Genomic DNA, 22,266 nt, shown 5'->3' on the forward strand with positions numbered 1-22,266 from the left:
TATGGATCTTTGTGGATTCTTCAACATGCAGATATCCAGTTTAACCAAGACCGTCTGTTGAAGATGCTATCCCCACACCGTCCAGTGTGTATTTCTGTCTTCTTTCTAAAAAATGTATAGGTGTGTGAATTTATGTCTGGGCCTTCAATTAAATTTCACTGATTGATATGTCTGTTTTTGTGCAAATTTCATGCTGTGTTTTTGACACTCTATAGTGCAACTTGAAATTGGAGGTGGTGATACCTTCTGCTGTTCTATTGTTACGCAGGGTTGTTTTAGCTCTCCTGGGTTTAGTGTGTTTTTATATGAAGCTGAAAATTGTCATTTCAAGATCTGTGCAGAATTATGTTGGAATTTTGACAAATATTGCACTGAATCTGTGGATTGCTTTTGGTAGGATTTTACAATATTACTTCTACCAATCCATGAGCATGGGAGATCTTTCTATCTTCTAATATCATCTTCAATTTTTCTTCAATGTGTTAAAGTTTTTGGCTTATAAGTTAGTCTTGTTTTTCAAGATGATGCTATAAGCCAAAGTACTATTTCTTTTCCCGCTTGGTTTGGAATTTTAAACTCAAAGAGAATGTGGAAGCCTGTCTGTAACTACCTGGGATTCCTTTTAGGCGAAGGCTCTTGGGATTCCTGAAAGCCTATGTTAGGCCCAGTCTCCATAGCGAAAATCTAAGACCATATCACTTAGTTTTGTCTGCTCCCAGGCTACAGATTGCCTTGTGGGCAGAGTTGCAGCAGAGAATAAAGGGCTCTGATAGTTGCCAAGAACTTGTATTTACCCAGCCTTGCAGTATGGACATGATCTTATTGTTGGCTGGTTTTGACTGTAGTCTCCACTGCATCCTTTAAGGAAAGGACAATATAGTGGATGGCTACAATACTTGAATACTTAGTCCCAGTTAGTGGCACTGTTTGGGAAGGATTAGGAGGTGTGGCCTTGATGGTGGAATAATGTCACTGGTTTTGAATGTTTGTAGCATCATCCCACATTCTGTTAACTCTCTCTGCTTCATAGCTGCAATTGAGATGTGCGCTTTCAGCTTCCTGTCCTGCTCTAATGCCTGGTGCTTGTTGCCACACCTCTCTTCCACGATGAACTCATTCCTATGAAAATGTAATTCAAACTAAATTCCTTCTTCTATTCTATTTTATCATAAAAACGTAAGAGTAACCAATGCAGATTAGTCTCTTTTATATTTACTTTCTCACATCTGGTGCAGTTTCTGGCATCCAGGAGCCACCTGATAAATGATAAATAATAAATAGGATGAATCTATGTCACCTTTAAAAGATGAATGGGAAAACAGGCTAGGTAGGTAAGTCAGTTTATAAACAGTAGACAGAAAAATTGGAACCCAGCTCTGTCTCCAAAATCCGGGCTATTTTTGTTCTTTTATGTCTGTACCTTCAAGACATAAATTATAAGGAAAAATTTCTGAAAGTAAAGATTCTGAATTGCCTAATGGAAGTGCTGTGGTGGACTTCGAAGTTGGGGATGGTACTTTGTTAGGGGTATGACTTTGAAAGATTGTTAAGGAAAAGGCAAGACATGGCCACAGAAGAGATAATAACTCCCTAGGGCTTTCAGTCTATCTGCACAGTAGTTTATTCACTGACTATAGAGAGTCTCAGCACTTGATCTAGTAGCAAGCAAACATGGACATTAATTCACCTCTTTATTTGTCCCCTAGTGACTAGAGACCTGGTGTATAGTAACTGGATAGTTCTGACTGTCTCTCTCCCCTCCACCCCGTGTGTGTGTGTGTGTGTGTGTGTGTGAATGTTGAGCACATATGTAGGCCTGAGGATGATATTGGTGTTTTGTTCCTTTACTTTGGATCTTCTTTTTTTTTTTTTGAGACAGGGTCTTTCACTAACCTGGAACTGGCTGATTTGGCTAGTGAGACCCAGGGTTCTTTCTTTCACAGCCTTTCTAGTACTAGCGGATTACAGGTGTGACTACACCATCTTCCCAGACTCCCAAGAAAGTTTGAGAAATATTGCTTTAAAGAAATTTGTTGAGCAAGTAACAGACACTGGAGATTTGCTGAACATGCATCTTTTAGGATGTTTCTACTTTTGTCTATAATAGAAAGATCAATGGGTGAGAGAAATTCTGTTTTTTTTTTTTTCATTTTAATTTTAATTAGATTGAAAATAGGTATCAAAGCCCCCTCCTAAAGAAGCTTTGGTGTGGGTCTTGCTTTGCTTTCTATTGTTTTGATAGATGTTCTGGACAGAGGCAACTTGAGGAGGGAAGGGTTTATCTACCTTTCACATCCAACCACAGTCCACCATGAAGGGAAGCCTAGCCTGGGTAAGAATAAGAGGCAGGAATAGGAAGTGAAGCAAGAGGCCACGGAGGGATGTTGATTTCTGAATTGCTCTCCATGGCTTACTCCGCCTGTGTTTTTATATCACCCAGGATCTTCCCAGAGGTTGAGCTGTTCACAGCGGACCTCTCATATCAATCATTAATCATGAAAATGCCCACGGACATGTCTCTAGGTCAACCTGATGGTGGCGCTTTCTCAGTTGAGTTCCCGCTTTCCCATAACTCCGGGTGCACCAGAGTGACTCTCTGGTACAGTTAGTAAGTGTTTCACTCTGGGTCAAATGAAGTTGGCACCTTCAGCTGGATCTACCTTCTTCCTTTTCTGTTGTAGGTTAAGATCCCCATGTGTGAAAATGAAGCCCCAGGTCACCATGCTTTGCTGTTTAGTGGTTTTTCTGACCACAGGATGTTCTTACTCTAAACCCAAGACTCACAAAAAAGTAAGTTTGATCTCTCCCTGTGTGATCTCCAGAGAAATCCCTCCGTTCCCTTAGCTGTCTTGATATCTGATAAGTATCATGCCAACTAAAATACATTTTTATATGATCATAACTTTACTCTTATCGAGAGTAATTTTCAAAAGACGGGAACAAGAACAACAAAAGGGAAGAGCTGGCAGGGCATGGCCCAGGAGTCAACAGTTCAGTGTGGCAACCACTGTGCAAGCCACAGAGATTGTAGACAAGTAGCTGCTGAGAGGAGAAAGACCCAAGCTGGCAGCAGGAAATTTAGATTCAGATCTTACTTTAGCTTTTGCTGGCTCCGGAAGTTGTTTTTCTTTACCGAGTCTTAATTTCTTTATCATATATTACACTTTTTATCATATCAAAGTTTGTACTTTAAGGTAATACTTTACTCCTTTACTTGTATACAAGATGCATAATTTGATTATTGCAACCCAGGGAACGTCTCTAGTTTCTATTCTTTTCATCCATCTGACGATGTATTTATAGCACCTGAGGCTTCTCCTCAGCTGTATTCCATCCATGCAGTCAGTATAGGTGGGGACTAGCTTGATGGTGTAATTTTCATTTCCCTGTTCTCTTTGTAAGAGATACACCTCTTCTACTAACTTGACCTGCCAAGCTCAAGAGATTTTCAGGTTAGCCCCTGTGAGGAATTAGTGTGTCCCCATCTGTGTCTTTTCTAGCAAGTTCCCACAGAACCATCAACGTGAGTCTGCACAGTTCCGTCCTAGCCTGGAACACCATTCCTCTCCATGTTTACATGGATTCTCTAACTTGTGTTGAGAGAGAATATCTCACAGTAAATTTCTTTTTGGGGGATTTATGTTTATGTTTTTCAGGACAAAGATAAACTTCAAATATCTCCAGGGAAGCATGAGTTTAGATGGATACAAGGTAAGCATGACTGTAGAATGAAGATCATTTGGAGATGGGGTGAAAAAGTAAAAGATGGATGTTGCAAGAATGTCTGCAGACGTCAGGCTTCCCAGTGCAATAATAATCTCTCTGTGTGTTTACCAGCACTGACAGATTTTCTTGCAACTGGTTTCTTACATAACCAAGCAGTCTGACAAATATTCACACACAGTCTAGGATAGTATACAAATTTCCATTTTCGGAAGGGAAATAAGTTTGTTAAACTCAGAACAGGGCAAGAGGGCACTGTTCTTTCCTTCAAAAGTATGTTCAAGGTTCTTAAATGTATGCAACTTTTTTTTTTTTTTTTTGTGCTGTGAGTTCTGGTAAAGCAAAGCAAGGTGATTCAATGGTGCTAAGACCAGTCACCCTAGAGCAGTAGAGGAATGAAAACATTATCACGACTGACTTTTTAGCATCGTGTGGCTTCACCCAAACAGGTTGGGTTACTGTACGACGCTGCATGGTCAGGTTTAAGTCCAGTGGTACATCTATCTATGTAAATGTAGTACTGGGAAGGGAAAGAGGACAGAGACGAAGCTAACAATTGTTGGGTATTTAAACATCAACTCCTGTGCAAGATGCTGCCCCACTGCATATCTGCTGCATCACCAAGTTACCATCTCCAGTCAGTGGATGAAGAAATTAAGTACTACTCTAGTTTATGGACTAGCAAAAAAAAAAAAGTATCCTGGAGAGATGTCAGGGAAAAATACAGACCTACTTACTTCTTTTATCAGGGAGTAGAGTTGTACCTAGAACTGGCCAAGTTATAAACGTGTTGGTATCCTTCATTCTTGGCAAATTGTTTAATTGTTCTTCCATTTTTCATGATTTCAACACTGTAATATCCCTCAACACTAATTTTTCTCCCTTCTTTTATGTTTTCTTTTCTTTTGCTTTTATAGCAAAAGCCAGGCTTTTGCTACATAGCCCTGGATAGCTTGAAAATTAAGTTTACTATGTAGCCCAGGCTGGCCTTGAACTCAGGATTATTCCCTTGATTCTCTCTCCCAAGTTCTGAAATTATCATCTACCTCTTTCTGTTCTCTTAGCACGATCCTTTGGAAATTCTTCTAGAAGTGCTGACCTCCTTATTTGACTGAGGCTTACAACCCATGCTGACTCATGAGCCAATATGAAGTACCACAAACTTTTGTAAATATGAAGTTTTATCAGAACATGGTGAATTTGACTCACTTTCCTATTGTCCTTGGTTGCTTTCACAATAAGAACACATTGTTGAGTGGATGACACAGGGACCAAGAGTGGAAAAGCTGCCAATATTTACTATGGTGGTGCCGGACAGATGGCTCAGTGGTTAAGAGCTCGGGGTGCTTTTCCAGAGGGCTTGCATTTGATTCTCAGCACTTATGTGGGAGCTTATAACCACCTGTAACTCCAGTCCTAGGAAATTTTATGCCCTCACCTGGCTTCCGTGGGCATCAGGAACACACATGGTGTGCAGACATACATTCAGGCAAAACACTCACACATATACACATAAAATAAAATAAAAATATTTAAAAATATTCTTGCCCAAGATTTACATTTTTAGGAAATAAAAAGATGAGATGAAAAAAATCAGTTTTTTTTCCAGATACTTTAGTATTTTATTATTTTCCTCCAAATACTCATGAGCATGTCTATTTTTACATTAATATTTCTGTCTTTCTTGATCTCATTTTGCTTATCTTCTAAAACTTGGTGAACATTCCTAATTCATTTTTCTAATATGCCTCTGTTTATTAAAACTTTACTGTAAAAATTTATTGCTTTATCAGGGGACAGTGGCACATTCCATTAATCCCAGCACTCAGGAGGCAGAGACAGGTGAATCTTCATGGGTTCAAGGCCAGCCTATCCTACGCAGAGAGCACCAGACAAGCCAGAGATAGTGCCAGAGCTATGGAACAATACTGTTTAGAAAAAGAAAACTGAACTTACTGAATTAAAAATATTTCTTTTGTTTTTAAATGTTTGTACCTATGAATATGTGCACACAAGTGCAGGTGCTTGGGGAGGCCATGGGCGTTGAATCTTTGGGAACTGGAGTTTCAGGCAGTCATGAGCTTCCTGATGTAGGTACTGGGAACCAGACACTGGTTCTCTGTGAGTGCAGTAGGCACCCTTAACTGCTGTGCCATCTCTTCATCCCCAATTTAGTGCCCTTTGTCTGAATTTTAGTTTTTGTTTATATGGTTTATATCAGTCAGGGTTCTCTAGAGAGTATATATGTGCATATATATATGTACTTGTATACACACACACATACATACACACACATATGGGGGACTTATTAGAATGGCTTACTTGCTGTGGTCCATCTAGTCCAGCACAATGGCTGTCTACCAACTGAAAGCTCCAACAAGAATCCAGTAGTTGCACAGTGCATGAGGCTGGATGTCTCCTCTGACCTTCAATATATGTGGAACCCCAAAGGAGTAGGCTCTAATGCCAGTGAAGTAATAGACTTGCCAGTGAGAGTGAGGGCATTAAAGCAAAGGGCAAAAGTTTCCTTCTTCCATGTCCTGTAGTAGGTTACCAGCAGAAGGGATGGCCCAGATTAATGGTACACCTTTCCACCTCAAAGTGGGTCTTCCCACTTCACATGATTTAATTAAGAAAAAAAAAATCCCTTACAGATGTATCCATTTACTGGGGTTTTAGCTAATTCCAGGCATAGTCAGGTTGACAACCAAGAATAGTTTGAAGTTATTTATAGGCAATATTTTGCATTTGGTCAACCAACACTAATATAGGAGTAGGTGTTAGTCCTGATATAGGAAAAAGGATCTTCAGTTGCCCACTGCACTAAAGTCAAAAGTTTACTGTTTTCAACATATTCATAATTTTTGTTAATTTATTTTGAATGCCAGTACTTCATTAAGTTTAAAATCATTTTCTTAGTAGCTTCTAAATTTGAGGGTGGGGAGCATCGCTTTGTTATAGTCTCCAATGTTACATATGATACAACCTCTAGCTTAGATTATATCATCTATGAATATCCTGCTACAATTTGGAATGCAAGAAATTATGTTCTACATGAGATGAAATCTAAATAAGAATACAATCCCCTTTAAACCATCTTAACACAGGCAACTGAGAACAGTTACCTTATTTCACAGAAGCTAAGGCTCCGTTAATTCGATAACTTACCATTTTTAACATAACTGCGAGAACAAACACATTTAATGAGGAAATAGGGGATGGCTGGTTAAATCTGAATTTCGGACAATAAATAACATTGCATCTGAAAACGTTTCTCTTTTGTTTTCATACACATTGACAACTCACCCCCACTATTTGCAGATTCTGTATTTGCAAATTTGCCTATTCACTGAGCAACACCTAAGACAGAACTCACTGCTTTTTTTTTTTTTTTTTTTTCATAAAACAGCCATTGTGTTTCCTGGTACACACGTTCCTAGCTAGGTTGGGACAAAGTATTGGTCTCCCTTAGTTATGTAGTCCTTACAGGAGCCATGTTTCAGCATGCCCTAGTCTGCTTTCTGTTGCTATGATGAAGACTATGACCAAAAGCAATTGAGGAGACGAAAGGGATTATTCCAGTTTACACTTCCAGGTCACAGTCCATCATTGAGAGAAGTCAGAGCAGGAGCTCAAGCAGGAACTAGAGCAGAAACGATGGAGAAATGCTGCTTTCTGGCTTGCTCACTCACGCGCTCATGGTCATCCAGCTTTATTTTACGGCACAAGCCCACCGGTGCCGCCCACAGTTGGCCAGCCTTTGTCACATCAGTCATAATCAAGATAGCCTGTCACAGTGGCCATAGTCCAATCTGTTCTGGACGTAAGTTGTCAAAAACAAACAACAACAACAACAACAACAACAAAAAAACCAAAAAGCAATCAGAAACAAACAGACAAACTCTGTAACCAGGGTACATCATTTTGTATTTTGGGACTGCAATAGAGAAAATGTATATATAAATATGTGTGTGTCTGTGTGTGTGTGTCTGTGTGTGTGTGTCTGTGTGTGTGTGTGTGTGTAGGTGCAAGTGTAGGCATAGATGTAGATGTTAGATCAGCCCTGTTCAGGCTCGAGTTAGAGCAATAGGCGCTGAGTGCTGTGCACTAATTAGCTCAACTTCGTAAATGAACAATATATATTAAAGAACATACCTATATTTAGAAGCATACATAAACAGCGGCCACAGCCTCATCAGTTGTTGAGACCATCACGAGCAGAAATCCACAGGAATTTAACCTTAATCTTTAATCTTAACCTCTAGGAACTTGAGGGCTTGCTAATTCAGTATTCATGGTGACCATATAAAGAGTAACAGAATTCACCTCCGTGGCTGTACCTAAAAGGGAGAGTTAAGATTGTGAGCATCCCCCGTGTCTTATCTCCCAATGCTATGTGTATAGCTCCGCACTTGTTCTGCGAACCTATCACTTCTCTTCCAGTCACGAGCCCAGTCATGCTTGTTGCTCGGCATTTGTATGAGTTGCCCTTTGATGTTGTGATAAAACAAGCAAAGGCAACTTCAGGAAGAGAGAGTTCATTTGGGCTTACAGTTCCAGAGGGAGAGTCCGTCGTGGTGGTGGAGGCATGGTAGCAGGCAGCCAGAGCAGGGAGCTGAGGGGTCACATTTTCAACCAGAGAGGTCAAAGGGAAAGTGGAGTGAAGCTATACACTCTCAATGCCCGCTGTGTGTGACACAATTTCTCCAGCAATGCTTAGCATCCTAAAGTTGTCATAAGCTCCCCCAAACAGTGCAACCAGCTGAGGACCAAGAGTTCAAAAATGCACGAGGTCACTGGGGGCCACATCTCACTTAAACCATCACAGTATTTTTTTTCCTAGACTCTTGAGTTCTCTCCTATTGTCTCTTCCTTTCCTACCACATCATGGTTCTCAGTAGGGATTTCTGAACAGCCTGAGGTCCCTCTTTCTGCTTCCTTCTCACTCTGTCTGGACACTAGCTTCATCGTTGGTCCTTTTCCTTGTTGCAAGGCAGCTTAATGTCGTCTTCTTGGCCAGCTATCCATAAAGTCCCAGAATAGACTAGATGCATTTGCCAGAGTGTAGAAAAAGTAATTTGGCCTCTGACTTGCTGGGTTTTCTTTCTTTTCTTTTTTTCTTCCTGTTTTCAGATAAATGCAACGAGCCTTGCAAATCTTCTTCCAGCTGTAGCCAGAGCTGTGCTCAGGGTTTCAATGGAGAGATAGTATCCACATGTAATGAAAACAAATGGCAAAGGACAATTGAAACATGCACAAGCCTCTCTGTGGACACCTTGTTTAAGGTAATGCTCTGGTGCATTCCTGATGACAGGAGCTAACCCTTCCAGAGGTGGGGTGTGGCGGGTGAGAGATGGCACTTTCATTTCCATCTGTTTTAAGTGACAGTAAGTCTCAGGCTTGCATTTGGAGAAAACTATCTGGTGGCTTGTATCTGCCTCAGGGCTTCTTTTCTTACCCAAATTCTGATGTGCTCACCTCTCTCCTGACTACTACTCTCCTACTACTCTCAGCAAAGAGTCAGTTAGAAGCTTGGGTGAGGAGTTCAGCTGAGAAATGAGAGTGTGCCAAAACCTTGGAGACAAAAGGTTGAATCAAACAAGTAACAGATACTTAAACTACCTGCAAATGATGGCTTGAAAACTTTCAGTTTAGCTTTATGAGTGGGTTAATATGCCTCTTGTGTTAACCAACTAACTAGCGCTTTGGTTAAATTAAACACGACTACTTTTCTAACGCTTTCAATCCTTAAGCTAAAACAGAGAGGATCTGGAAGGAACAAAAGCTCAGCGGCACCTACACGTCTCAATTACAATGAAAATCTATCTCACACACTTCCACTTAGCCACTGCTCCTATTTCTCACCAGTCTTGCTGAAGGACCTCCATGCTTTTGTATTTGACGATAGCCTTATAAGAGGATTGTAGATGGCGTTGCTTTCATAGCACGAGCAGTCGTGGTGAAGTCCCTGTAATTACAGAGACAGGCACAAGAGAATGGGAGGAAGTGCTTGCTTAGTCAAAGTCACTTTCTGAGGGAGTATAGGTAAAAATAACAGGAGATGCTCAACTAACTTACAACTGGAAAAAAACTATATATATATATATATTTTTTTTTTTTTTGCAATTGTTTTTCTTTAGTATGTGGTGTTCTAACAGCTAACTTCCCCCAATGACTCTTCTGTAAAATTCTGCCTGGATCTTCCTTCCCCCGGTTCTGTGGTTCTGTAGTGTTTGTCTTAAAGGACTGGGGAGATGGTGCAGTGGCTAGTTCTTGCCATGTCAGTGAGTATGGGGACGAGAGTGCAGAGCACAGCATTTCTTTACCAGCCGTCCATGCCTCTAACTCTAGCCCTGGGGATAGATCCCTGGCACTTGCTGCTCAGCCAGTCTAGCCAAAACAATGAGTTCCAGGTTCACTGGATGACCTCATCTTAAAATATAAAGAGCTGGAGTGATGGCGGCGCAGAGGGTAAGAAATCTTACTTCCCTTTCAGAGGCCCATGTTATGGTTCCACGCATTCAGACTGGATGACTCACAACTGTCTGTAAGTCTAGCTCCAAAGAAACCCAATGTCCTTTTTTGGCCTCCCCAGGCACCTGCACGTATGTGCACACAACGACACAATGAGACATGTAGGTATACATCACTAAAAATAAAATAAATCTTTAAAAAGTTATAAAATAGAGATGCTGATTGAGGACCACTTTCATTTCCTGATGTTGACTCTGGATGTCTGTATATGAATACACATGTGCAGTTACTCTCCATCCAGTTACATGCATATACATGAACATGTGTGCATAGATATAACTCTCTCTCTCTCTCTCTCTCTCTCTCTCTCTCTCTCTCCCATACTTTGGTTTAAACCATTACTCTCTGAAAGCAAATTCTAGAAAGGGTCACTCTCTGGGAATTTTGGTGATGGCCAGGCCTTCTGTGGTTGCTTTAAATTATTCTCAGCAAGTAAGCTCCTTTTAGGGCCACCTTTTTATTTATCTGTTTTTCCCATGGGGTTGTTTATGGTTTAGTTTCTTTCAGCTAATGCATGTTGGTTTATGGTTTTTTTACACAGCACAGAAATTCTCCATCTACCCTTTCCGTAGCATCGTTTAATATTCCCATGAACTTCATGGACAATAGGGCACCAGTCCGTATTGGGAATTTATCTCAAGGAATCCAGCATTACTGCCCTGAGGACTACTTCTGCATAGTTGATGCCATAAATACTTCTGAAGTCACGTCTGGGAATATTGCATTCATAGTCGAGTTGTTAAAAAACATCTCTTCAGACCTGCAGACTTATGGAATACATGCTAATGTGACTTGGGAGAAAATGAAGGTAACTTAGAAATTAATTTCACTGAACACAGACATGGTTTTTCTTAAATCTTGCATTTTTTTAACATTTTAAAACTTTTATTAATTACACTTTATTCACTTTGTATCCCCCCATAAGCCCCTCCCTCCTCTCCTTCTAATCTCACCTTCCTTCCCCCTTCTTCACACATGCCTCTCCCCAAGTCCACTGATAGGGGAGGTCCCCCTCTCCTTCCTTCTGATCTTAGTCTATCAGATCTCATCAGGAGTGGCTGCATTGTCATCTTCTGTGGCCTGGTAAGGCTGCTCCCCCCCTCAGGAGGAGGTGATCAAAGAGCAGACCAATCAGTTTATGTCAGGGGCAGTCCCTCTTCCCATTACTATGGAACCCACTTGGACACTGGACTGCCATGGTCTACATCTGTGCATTTGTAAGAGAGTCAAATGTTCCTTTCAAGGTAGAATGAACAAGAACCATAACAACAGCAGTAGCTATTTCTGTTCAGCACTCTTCTTTATGAAAGTTAGATTTTGAATATATAGTGTTAGCCATAGACCAAGTCTACCCTGGTAAATCCCATTGTTTGACTCTCCATTTTTAGAAGGCAGTTGTATATCACAACAGCAGTTAGAAGCTGTGCATTAGAAAAAAGTTAAATGTGCTTCCTTAAGATGTGTCTTTTGGTTTTAGTTTTTAAGACAGGGTTTCATGTAGCCTAGGCTAGCTTCAAACTTCCTATACAGCTGAATTTGACTGTAAACTCCTGATCCTTCTGCCTCTATCTCCCTCATACTGAAATTTTGGATACATATCACTCCTTCCAGGCTTTGCAGTGTTTTAAAGGGAACCCAGAGCTTCGTCTATGTTAGGAATGCTCTGTCTTAACTGAGCTCTATTTCAGCAAGCCCCAGGTCAGCTTCCCAGAGACTTTAGGGTGTTCATGAGCATTAACATTGATTATTAAAGGGAGGGACAGAGGGATACAGCATATTTGCAGTATTTCCCAAACTTATCATGAGGTACACAGACACTTCCTTCCATAAGACAATCATTCACTTTTCATGGAATTTAAGTTCTATATTCTGTATTGTGAAGATCGTGCTTGAATGCAATAGTAACAATTAGATAAACACATGTATTTATATATGACATATATGATATATGCATGTATAGATGATACATATTCTTTTTTAAAGATTTATTTTTTGTGTGTATGGGTGTTTTGCCTGAATGTATGTATGTATACTATGTGTGAGCAGTGCCTTCAGAGGCCAGAACTGGAACTGGAGTTTTTTTACAGCTGGTTGTGGGCTGCTATATGAGCTCTGGGAACTGATCCTGGGTCCCCTGAAAGAGCAGCCGATGCCCTTAACTGCCATCTTAGTATGGGTTTCTATTACTGCGATAAAAACCATAATCAAAATGTAAGTTGGAGAGGAAAGGATTTATTTGGCTTACACTTCCACATCATAGTCCATCATTTGAAGGAATCCAGGGCAGAAACTCAAACAGGGCAGGCTCCTGGAGTCAAGAGCTGAGGCAGAGGCCGTGGAGGGACGCTGCTCATTGGTTTGCTCGGCATGGCTTGCTCAGCCTGCTTTCTTACAGTGTCTTACCAACCCAGCGACGGCTCCCCCCACAAAGGTCTTGACATGCCTTCATCAGTAACTAATTAAGAAAGTGACTTTCAGCTGGATTTTATGGAAGCATATTTTTCAATTGAGATTCCCTTCTTTCAGACGACTCTAGCTTTCGTCACGTTGACATAAAACTAACCAGAACAACTGCTGAGATTCTCTCTCTAGTTTTTATACTAAAACACATTTTTTTATCCTTTTACTTTTTTTCCATTAGCCTTACTAATGCATGATTACCATACATAGTGAATTTGAAGGGGGCAAGTATCAAACAAGATGAGGTAATTAGATCTGCTAATGTTGCAGATTTTAGAAACTGACTTTATTTATTATTATTATTATTATTATTATTTTTATCACACTGACAGGCTTGTTTCCATTACAGAATTACGGGAAAATGGCCAACCACATTCTTGCCACTGCTGCCATTCCCAACTGGGCTTTCATTCCCAACAAAAATGCCAGCTCAGATTTGCTCGAGTCAGTGAACTCTTTTGCCAAGAAACTCCAGATCCAAGGTAAATCTGAGAGCATTGTAGATGAACACTTCATTCAGACAAAAGGCTCTCGAATCTCTCACAGTACCCCAGAGAACAGATTCAACCTCTCCGTACCCATGTACAATGCCACAGAACATGTCTTAGTGCTGATAGAAATACCCAGGCAAGCACTCCTCAAGCTGTCACCCAATGCCTCCCAGGCCATTGGCATAGCTTTTCCAACTTTGGGGGCCATTCTGAACGAAGTCCATCGGCCAAATATGAATCTCCAAAAGCCCATAGATGATCTGATCCTGTCACTGGTTTTGCCAGAAGGTCTGAATGAAATCATACTCACCTTTGATAACATCAATAGGTCCCGGAGCACCGGTGGCCAGTGCGTCGGCTGGCATTCCGAAAGAAGGCAGTGGGATGAGAGCCCTTGTAAAATGATGCGGGGCATCACCAGCACAGTGAAATGCCAGTGTAAATACACCAAAGCTGTGATGTCCTTCTCCATTCTCATGTCGTCCAAACCTGTAAGAGACAATGTTCTGAAATATATCACTTTCATTGGACTCAGTGTCTCCATCTTTAGCTTGGTGCTCTGCCTGCTCATCGAAGCTGTGGTTTGGTCTCGGGTGGTTGTGACGGAGATATCGTACATGCACCACACCTGCATCGTGAACATTGCTGTGTCCCTCCTGAGCGCAAATGTGTGGTTCATCATTGGCTCCAACTTTGATGCAAACATTCAGGAGGATCACAAGTGGTGTGTGGCTGTGACATTTTTCAGCCACTTTTTCTTCCTCTCTCTGTTCTTCTGGATGCTCTTCAAAGCACTGCTCATCGTCTACGGAATACTGTTTGTCTTCCGCAGGATGATGAAGTCTTGTATGATGGCCATTGGCTTTGCCATTGGCTATGGGTGTCCCCTCGTGATCGCTGCTGTCACGGTTATTGTCACAGAGCCTGGGGAAGGCTACACCAGAAAAGATGCCTGCTGGCTTAACTGGAACCAAACCAAAGCCCTGTTTGCTTTTGCCATCCCAGCCTTGGCCATTGTGGCTGTGAATCTCCTTGTGGTTCTGGCAGTTGCTATCAACACACAGAGGCCTTTGATCGGCAGTTCAAAATCTCAGGATATGGCCATACTTATCAGGATCAGCAAAAATGTTGCCATCCTCACCCCTCTTCTGGGACTGACCTGGGGTTTTGGGATAGCAACCCTGCTGGAAGGCACACACTTGGCCTTCCATATAATCTTTGCCTTGCTTAATGCTTTCCAGGTAAGTTCTAGGAGGGGAATTTGCTTTGTATTTCTGGCTAGACATTCGAGGATAGCTCTAGATTTATTTACCATTAGAATGTACCAAGTTTTCTTTCTGTGTTTCAGGGGTCTCTGAGTGTAGCTTCTAATTGCACTGACGTGTTTCCATACTTAAAAATAATAATCTGTCTATCTGTCTGTCTCTCTCTCTATCTCTCTATCTCTATCTATCTATCTATCTATCTATCTATCTATCTATCTATCCATCCATCTATCTATCTATCATCTATCTATCCATCTATCTATCATCTATCTATCTATCTATCTGTCTGTCTGTCTGTCTATCTATCTATCCATCCATCCATCTATCAATCACACACTCTATATGCATGTGTGTGGGGGTGTCTGCATGCCATGGAATACATGTAGAGGTCCTGTAAGAGGACAGCTTACAGAAGTCAGTTCTTTTTCTCCACCATGCTGATCCTTGGGATTGAACTCACATCATCATGCTTGGTGCAAGGACCTTCACCTACTGAACCATCTCACTTGGTCCTCTTCCTTCATTAAAAAAAGGTGTGTGTGTGGTTTTGCTTGTTTGTTTGCTTGTTTGCTTTTTTGAGACAGTCTCATTTTGTAGCCAGGGTGGCCTTAAGCTTGTAGCTGTCTGCCTGTCTCAGCTTCCTGTGTGCTGAAATTACAGGTATGAGTTACTTCGTTTGACCACTAGTGAGACTGGAGTTACTTGACCAGGCAGGTTGGACGAGAACATTTTTCCTTTTCTCTCTCTGACTCTGGGCCCTTCATATCATTTCAGAAGCTAACCCTCTTACATAAATGACTGTCCTTTTCATCCAATCATGGATGACGCTCTTGCGTCAAAATAAGCACAATGCTGTCTTTCTTTAAGGAACTCAGCAAAAGAGGCATATTTTTCTGTAGTGCAAAGAGATGATCTTTGACCTTCACTTTCTAAGTTGACCAGTCAGGAATCCATATACTTCTTTCTTGCCATTTCACATGAAACTGAGGCTGGTTTCTGTTTATTTATAGATCGTGTCCTATCTAGTCTTAGGAAGGCCATTTCTCACCAGCTGTCAACTCTCTCATCTGATAAAATAAGGATTTGGGTGTGGAATCCTTTCCGTTCTTTTCCCACTTTAGCATGCACACTCTGGCAAGATGGTCCCTGTGAATGCTGTTTTCCTCCCTCACAGTTCTAACCTTGCATTTTGGGCAATCATTTAATCAGATTGCTTTCTCTGTCTATGAGTAACAGAAAACCTAGTAGGGTCACAGTCCTAACGGCATTTTTAATCAGGGCTTGGAACACCGAGGCTTCTGCCTGTCTTTGCAAATAGGGTTTTAGTGGAAAACTACCGTGCTCATTTATTTATGCTTTTCTTTGGGCTATAGTGAAACATTTGAGTAGCTGCAACAAAGGGGTAAGTGTAAATATTTACTGTCTGGAGTTTGGGAGAAAGTTTTCCAACTTTTGCCTTAAATATTATAACTACTCAATACAGTAACAAAGCCTTTCTGTTGATCCGTGACTAGTACTTAAAGGCACCACACAAAGTGTAACCTTAACACAGTCTTTAGAGAAACAGCAGCTTAGGTTACTGGAGACTCTTCCTCACTCTTTAATTACTATGGACCACGCCAGTTTTACTCTTCCTGTTGTATTGCTTTAAGGAGAAAACATTAAAAACCGCTGTTTTCTTGAGCTCAAAAGATCTTGGTTGACACAAGTTTCTTTCTTCTTTTTGCCTTAAGTAAGACATTTTTCCCTTTATTTTTTTATTTTATGGGTATGGATATTTTGCCTGCGGTTATCTCTTCAGGCAGTCCCCAAAGAGGCCAGAGGAGCATCAGCTCCCCTGGATTGGAGTTACATATTGTTGGAAGCTGCCATCTGGGTGCCAGGAACCGAGCCCAGGTCCTCTGCAAAAGCAACCAGGGCTCTTAACTGCTGATCCATCTCTCTGGCCCTCTGTTTTGTTTTAAAAATTTGAAAAATGATCTTACTCTTTAGCCCAGGCTAGCCTCAAACCCATAATATTTCTCCTGCCCCATCCTCCTGGATGATGGGATTATAGGCGTGAGCTACCAAATGTTCTTAATTTTCCCACTCCAGAAATTATTCCAGTAACTAGCAGGTTCATTCTCATCTCCTTCCCTTCCCCGTCTCCCCTTTTCCAAACCCTTCCCCTCTCCTCCCCTCTCCTCCCCTCCCCTCCTCTCCTCTCTTCTCCATTCCATTCACCCCTGTTCTCCTCTCTTCACCTTCTCCTCTTCATTGTCCCCCATTCCCCTCCCCCTCCAGTGCTGGGAACCAATCTCAGGCCCTCACACAAGCTATACCAGCAAATACCGTGGCACAGCAGTCGGAGCCTTTGTCCTCTTTTGTTTTTTGTTTGTTTTGTTCTTTTGTCTTTTTCTTTTTTCTTTTTTTTTCTTTCTTTCTTTCTTTTCTTTTTCTTTCTTTTTTTTTTTTTTTTGAGACAGGGTTTCTCTGTGTAGCTTTGGCTGTCCTGGACTTTTTTTGTAGACCAGGCTGGCCTTGAACTCATGAGGTCCACCAGCACTCTTTGAGTGCTGGGATTAAATGTTGTGCACCACCATGCTGTTTGTTTTTTTCCTTCTTACCCTTTGCAACTTAATTGAGCCTTGGGAATCTTTTGTCTGTGTTTCTTCTTCAGAATATTTATATTTCTCCTTTGTTGACAGAAAAATGTTAAAAATGCCTTTAGTTATGCTAAATCCTGTTTTCTTAGCCAGCGTTCTCTGTGATTTATATTTAATATTTCATTGTCCATTGACCAGTGTTTCATCAAGACAAAACTGTCAATAGTCTTCACAGCTTCCAACTCTGTAGTTTTTCTTTGCTTTTAATTCAGAAAATTCTTCTACCATCTCAGAGGTCATAGTTGACTCTTCCCAGAAAGCCCACCCCAACTCAGAATAAACCAGGACCCTAATTTCATTTTTTAAAAGACAGTTGCCCTGGTTGTGATTTTGAATGATCAGATTCCATGTCATAGGGAACTGTTATCATGAGGAAGACTAGACAATTCAACAGTTGAGATCAAATTGTAAGATTTCATGTTTCAGTGATTGCTCTTGTCACTGGTATAAGATGCCAGAGGCAAGAAACTTAAGAAAAGGAGTGAGTTATTTCAGCTCTCAATTTCACGGTGTGTGTGTGTGGTGGTGGTGGTGGTGGTGAGGAGGTATGGAGCTGGGGCTCAGGTCCCGATGGCAGGAGCTTATAGCATGGCCTCTATACATCTTCTGTGAATCAGGAGGTAGAAGGCTCATGTTAAAAGCTGGTCTAGCTATCGTCCTTGGGCCCCACCCCCACTGCCCTATATCTGCACATTAGGGCCTCATGTAGAAAAAGTGCCATGATATCCCACAACAACCCCAGCAGCTGGAGACTAGTGGTTCAAATGCATGAGCCTGTGGGGTTACTTATCACTCACATCATACAGTAAGGCTAACTCCCCTTTTTCTACATCGGTAGTCATTCAATAGGAATCAGTAACCCACTTGTACAAGTCTGAGAGGGTGATCGTCTTTGCCAGGAAGGAGGTAGATTCAAAGGAAGGATCCATCAATGCCTATTTCATTAACTTCTTAAAATATTTGTTTTTTCCAACCCCTATTTGTGTGTGTGTGTGCACACACACACACCTGCCATATCATATATGTAAAGGTTAGAGGAAAACATACCTGAGTCATTTTCTTGACTTCCCCCATTTGGATCCTAGGGAATCAAACTGTGGTTAGGCCTAGCAGCAAGTGCATTTACCTTCTGAGTCATTGTGCTGGCCCGCCCTATTTTGTTTATCTTACAAATGGGTCTTGCTAAGCTACTCAGGCTTGTTTTGAGCTCATTACATAGCCTTGAACTAGAGAGGCTCCTACCTCTGCCTCCCAAATGTCAAGAATACAGATCTGTGTCACCATGTCAGATTCTGCCAACACGTGTTCATCAGCATCAGCAGAAATGAATTTCTAATGCCTAGGTACTGTCCAAGGGGTTGCTCAGAGGAGTAGGATTGAAATAACACTGGGATGCTCTTTGAGAAGCTGTCCCTCATGATTCTGTTGAATTTCACCACAGGGCTTCTTCATCTTGCTGTTTGGTACCATCATGGACTACAAGGTAAATTGAATTTGCTTCATTCATTGCCCCGTTCAGTTTCATGTGATCGAGGAAAGCAGGAGGGTAAAATCGTTTTAACTGGTGAGCACAGCTCAGGGCATCAACTGTGAGGAAGGAAGAAGAGAATGCTACGCTTTCTGTGTTTGCTTATTATCAAGACAAGCAGAGATTGCAAGCAAATATTGGTGGTAAAAAGAATAGAAACCATGGCTGCATTTTGAAAATAGTTCAGTGGATTGTTATTGCTCTTCAATTCTTATCCAAACCCTGTTGTTTGCTGGGTGCTGTGCTGAGTTGTGGTATCGAGTGTTGTCACTGGCCTTAAAGTTCTAGGGCATGTGTTTGTACTGTGGAAATGCTGCTGCTTCCCCTGACATCTGTTGACTACTGGCTGTCATTACTTTTCAGATAAGAGATGCGCTGAGGATGAGGGTATCTTCATTGAAGGGGAAATCGAGGGCTGCAGAGGTAAAGTCCCCCCCCCCAATGACACGCTGGAGGGTCAGTGTCTTTGCTCATGCTGAGATGGGTGCTGTGGTCCAGCACTCAGAATTTATTAGCAAAGTGAATTACTCTTTTCTTCATTTCACGAACACTGAGAATTATGCTGAAATGGAAAGCTAGCAGAAGGTTCCCTTTGAGGGAATTTTGCTTGTGCCTACAATTTAGCTAGACATAGGGCCATTGAGATGAAATCAAGACCAGAGATTTATAATAGGTGGGAGCTGAGGAATGAGAGTTGAGTTAGAAATAAGATTTGATTTTAACCCACTCATTTTATAGGTGAAGAGTGGAGCGGAGAACTTCCTGGGATGTGTGAAAGGTCACCCATTTCATTAGAAGTAGAATAAATGCCAATCAAAGTCTGCCCAGCCTCTGTTTCTGGGACTCTTTGCAATAGAGCATGCTTTCTTGGGCTGAGCAACTATGCAGTTACTGACTGTAAGGGAGGCTTTGGAGGGGGCAATCTGTATTTGAAGGCACCAAGAAGAGTGTCAAAATTTCTGAATCTGCTAAAAAGTATTTGTTCAGCCAGTAAATTCTCCCTCAGGGCTTTAGAAACAGGCCTTCTGGATTGAGAAGCACCATCTACAGCTATTTCTAAGTCTGACTTTTAGTATCACAGTTCATCAAATTTAAGATGGGCATTTTCTTTACTATTTGTTAAGTTAAAATGTACCATCTAATCAATTATAAACAGTCTTAACTGATTGGTTTTGCTTCTTTATTTAAAAAAGCAAAATAAAGACAATAAGGTCACTCATAATGTCACATTCAATGAAATACAGTAATTCAATTTTTTGTGGCTGTATCAATTTGGATATTTCTCTTTATAGCTTAGTTTTCACACTGTTATCTCTAGGCAGCTTGCACATTAATCTATAAGTATGCATAGTTTTTTTTTTCTTGCCAGTATCCTTACTCATTGTTAACTCTGTTATTTTCACCCCATTTAGAAGGCATCATTAAGTCCAGTCAATGGATCCAGAGTGCTGAATCGCTGAGACTAAAATGTGAGTATTGAAAGCTCAAGTAGAAAGTTTACTTGCAAGTGTCACTGATCCACTTGTGAGTAGGTTGGTGCCCATTACATGATACTGGGCTGAGATGAGACAGAATAAGATAGCAAGACTATCAGAGGAGATGCTATTTTCTATAGCTCAGCCCAAAAAATGGAAATGAAGAAATTTTTTTTGACACCTGTGCCAGCTGAGTTTCTATGACCAGAGCTTAATGATGTGGCCTTGGTGAAAGATGCTGCAACCTCACTTGTGCTGATGTATGCTATATGGACCCATTTGCTAAGCTCTCACACCTTAGCTCCTTTCTAAAGTATTTATTTTCTTTATTAGTTAAATCTGTTCTTTGACAGTTTTATACATATGGGCAATGAATACTGACCGTTGTCACCCCCTCTCTTCCTATCCCACCTGTCCACCCTCATTTGTCCCCAAACATCTCTCTCTCTTTCATGCTCAGGTCTATTTGTTTTGTCTTCTGACCCAGTTAGGGCTGAGTCTGATCATAGGTTTAGAACTAATCATTGGAACTAAAGATAGTGACTCCATCTCTTTCAGAATCCAATCATAGTTCAGAGGCAAAGGTTAGAGCATTGTGAGTCTCTCCCCTTTCCATGGCTGATTGTTGGTAGAGCCTATCCAAGTGCAAGTATCTGCAGCTGTTGGGAGCTGATGACTGAAACGGATGTATCTCTATGTAGACTCTAGAGGGTGACATTTGGAAGACCCCTACCTCCTCTTCTACAGTGTATCCCAAGCCTTAGAGATGGTGATGTCAGTGTATTGTCAAGAGCTGAGCCCATTACTATTGCTTCTTTCTTACAGCTGTGAGCCCCTGCATTTACTGCTGTTCACTGCTAAAGGAAGGCTTAGTTCCTCCTTGGGAATTGATTTTGGCGCTTACAGTAACTCCACTGCTGACATAAAAGCATTGATTGATTACAGTAGCAAAACAACAGGCAGTCCTGCCTCTCCCAGGTGAAGTGGGGCCTAGAATCATTCCTGAGAGGGTAAGGATGGACATGTGGCAATTGCTTCTTATTCACAGCTGACCCCCGAGGGTTATTTCTACATAGGTAAAATTGGGAGGAAATAAATGTCAGGCAGCCATGAAAAGGCCAGTAAGTGACAAAACAGCAGCCAAAAACTGGACCAATAGTAATAGCCGATACAGGATGGATACGTTGGTATCAGACCTTGTCTTGGAGACGTTTCCATCACCTTTCAATATGTCCATAAGCTGAGTGTGATTCTTTATTCCCTCATCTGGCATTGGCCATGTCTTCTTTTACATTTTTTTTTTTCTTTCGGAGGCATGGCTTAGGCAAGGGTTTGAAACAGGTGTGGGGTACTGGGAAAGCATATAAAGGAGCATGCTGTCAAGTACTCAGGCCTACTTTAACTTCTGTGGCTGTGATAAAATACACCAACAAGACCGCAGCTTTAGGGGAGAAGTGGCTTATTGGTTTACAGTTTTAGGTTACAGTTCGTTATTTTGAGGAATCCAAGGTAGGAGCTTAAAGACTCATGTCCATAGTCAAGAGCAGAGAGAGAAAAATGATGGATGCTTGAATGCTTGTTCTTGGCTTGCTTTCTCTTCTCTTAAAGTGTTCAGGACCCCCTGTCTACAGAATGGTATAGTCCATAATGGGCCGAGCCTTCCCATATCAATCATTAATCAAGACAAAGCCTCCCAGATATGCCCACAGGCCATTCTGACCTAGATAATTTCTCATTGAGACTCTCTTCCCAGGTGATTGATTCTAGGTTGTTTCAAGACTCAACAAAGCTAGTTAAAACTAACCAGTAGAGTCCTTAAGTGATCACTCTCACATTTGGATTTAATGCTGAAAAGAATGACTTTTACTGATTCTGGCCATTCTTTAGGCTGTGGGATTCACCCACGGTAGAGCAGTTTGTGATTTGTCACTAACTCAGATGAACTACTAAAAAAGAGAGAAAAGAAAAGAAGCATTAGTTGGGGAGAGCAGCAGGAGGAGAGGAGTCTCAGGTGTGGTGGCACATGCCCCTAGTCCCAGCACTCAGGAGACAGAGGCAGTTAGATATTTGGGAGTTCAAGGCCAGCCTGGTGTAGATAGTTAATTCCAGGCCAGTTAGCAGTATGTGGTGAGACTGTGCCTAAAA

At 41.4% G+C, this 22,266-nt stretch overlaps 1 protein-coding gene across 2 annotated transcripts in view; it reads left to right on the top strand.

Moving 5' to 3' along the window:
• Nucleotides 1-22,266, top strand: part of LOC110556565 (adhesion G protein-coupled receptor F4) — a 35,760-nt gene that overhangs the window by 10,984 nt on the left and 2,510 nt on the right. For both annotated transcript variants that reach the window (XM_021650410.2, XM_021650411.2), the window contains exons 2-9: nt 2,682-2,790; nt 3,657-3,711; nt 8,857-9,008; nt 10,799-11,065; nt 13,067-14,449; nt 18,560-18,601; nt 19,010-19,069; nt 20,059-20,115. In XM_021650410.2, the coding sequence (XP_021506085.1) occupies nt 2,682-2,790; nt 3,657-3,711; nt 8,857-9,008; nt 10,799-11,065; nt 13,067-14,449; nt 18,560-18,601; nt 19,010-19,069; nt 20,059-20,106 (2,116 nt within the window). In that variant the 3' untranslated portion in view covers nt 20,107-20,115. The remainder of the gene's footprint in view (nt 1-2,681; nt 2,791-3,656; nt 3,712-8,856; nt 9,009-10,798; nt 11,066-13,066; nt 14,450-18,559; nt 18,602-19,009; nt 19,070-20,058; nt 20,116-22,266) is intronic.

The sequence above is a fragment of the Meriones unguiculatus genome, chromosome 16 (assembly GCF_030254825.1).
Source record: "Meriones unguiculatus strain TT.TT164.6M chromosome 16, Bangor_MerUng_6.1, whole genome shotgun sequence".
Lineage (NCBI taxonomy): Eukaryota > Metazoa > Chordata > Mammalia > Rodentia > Muridae > Meriones > Meriones unguiculatus.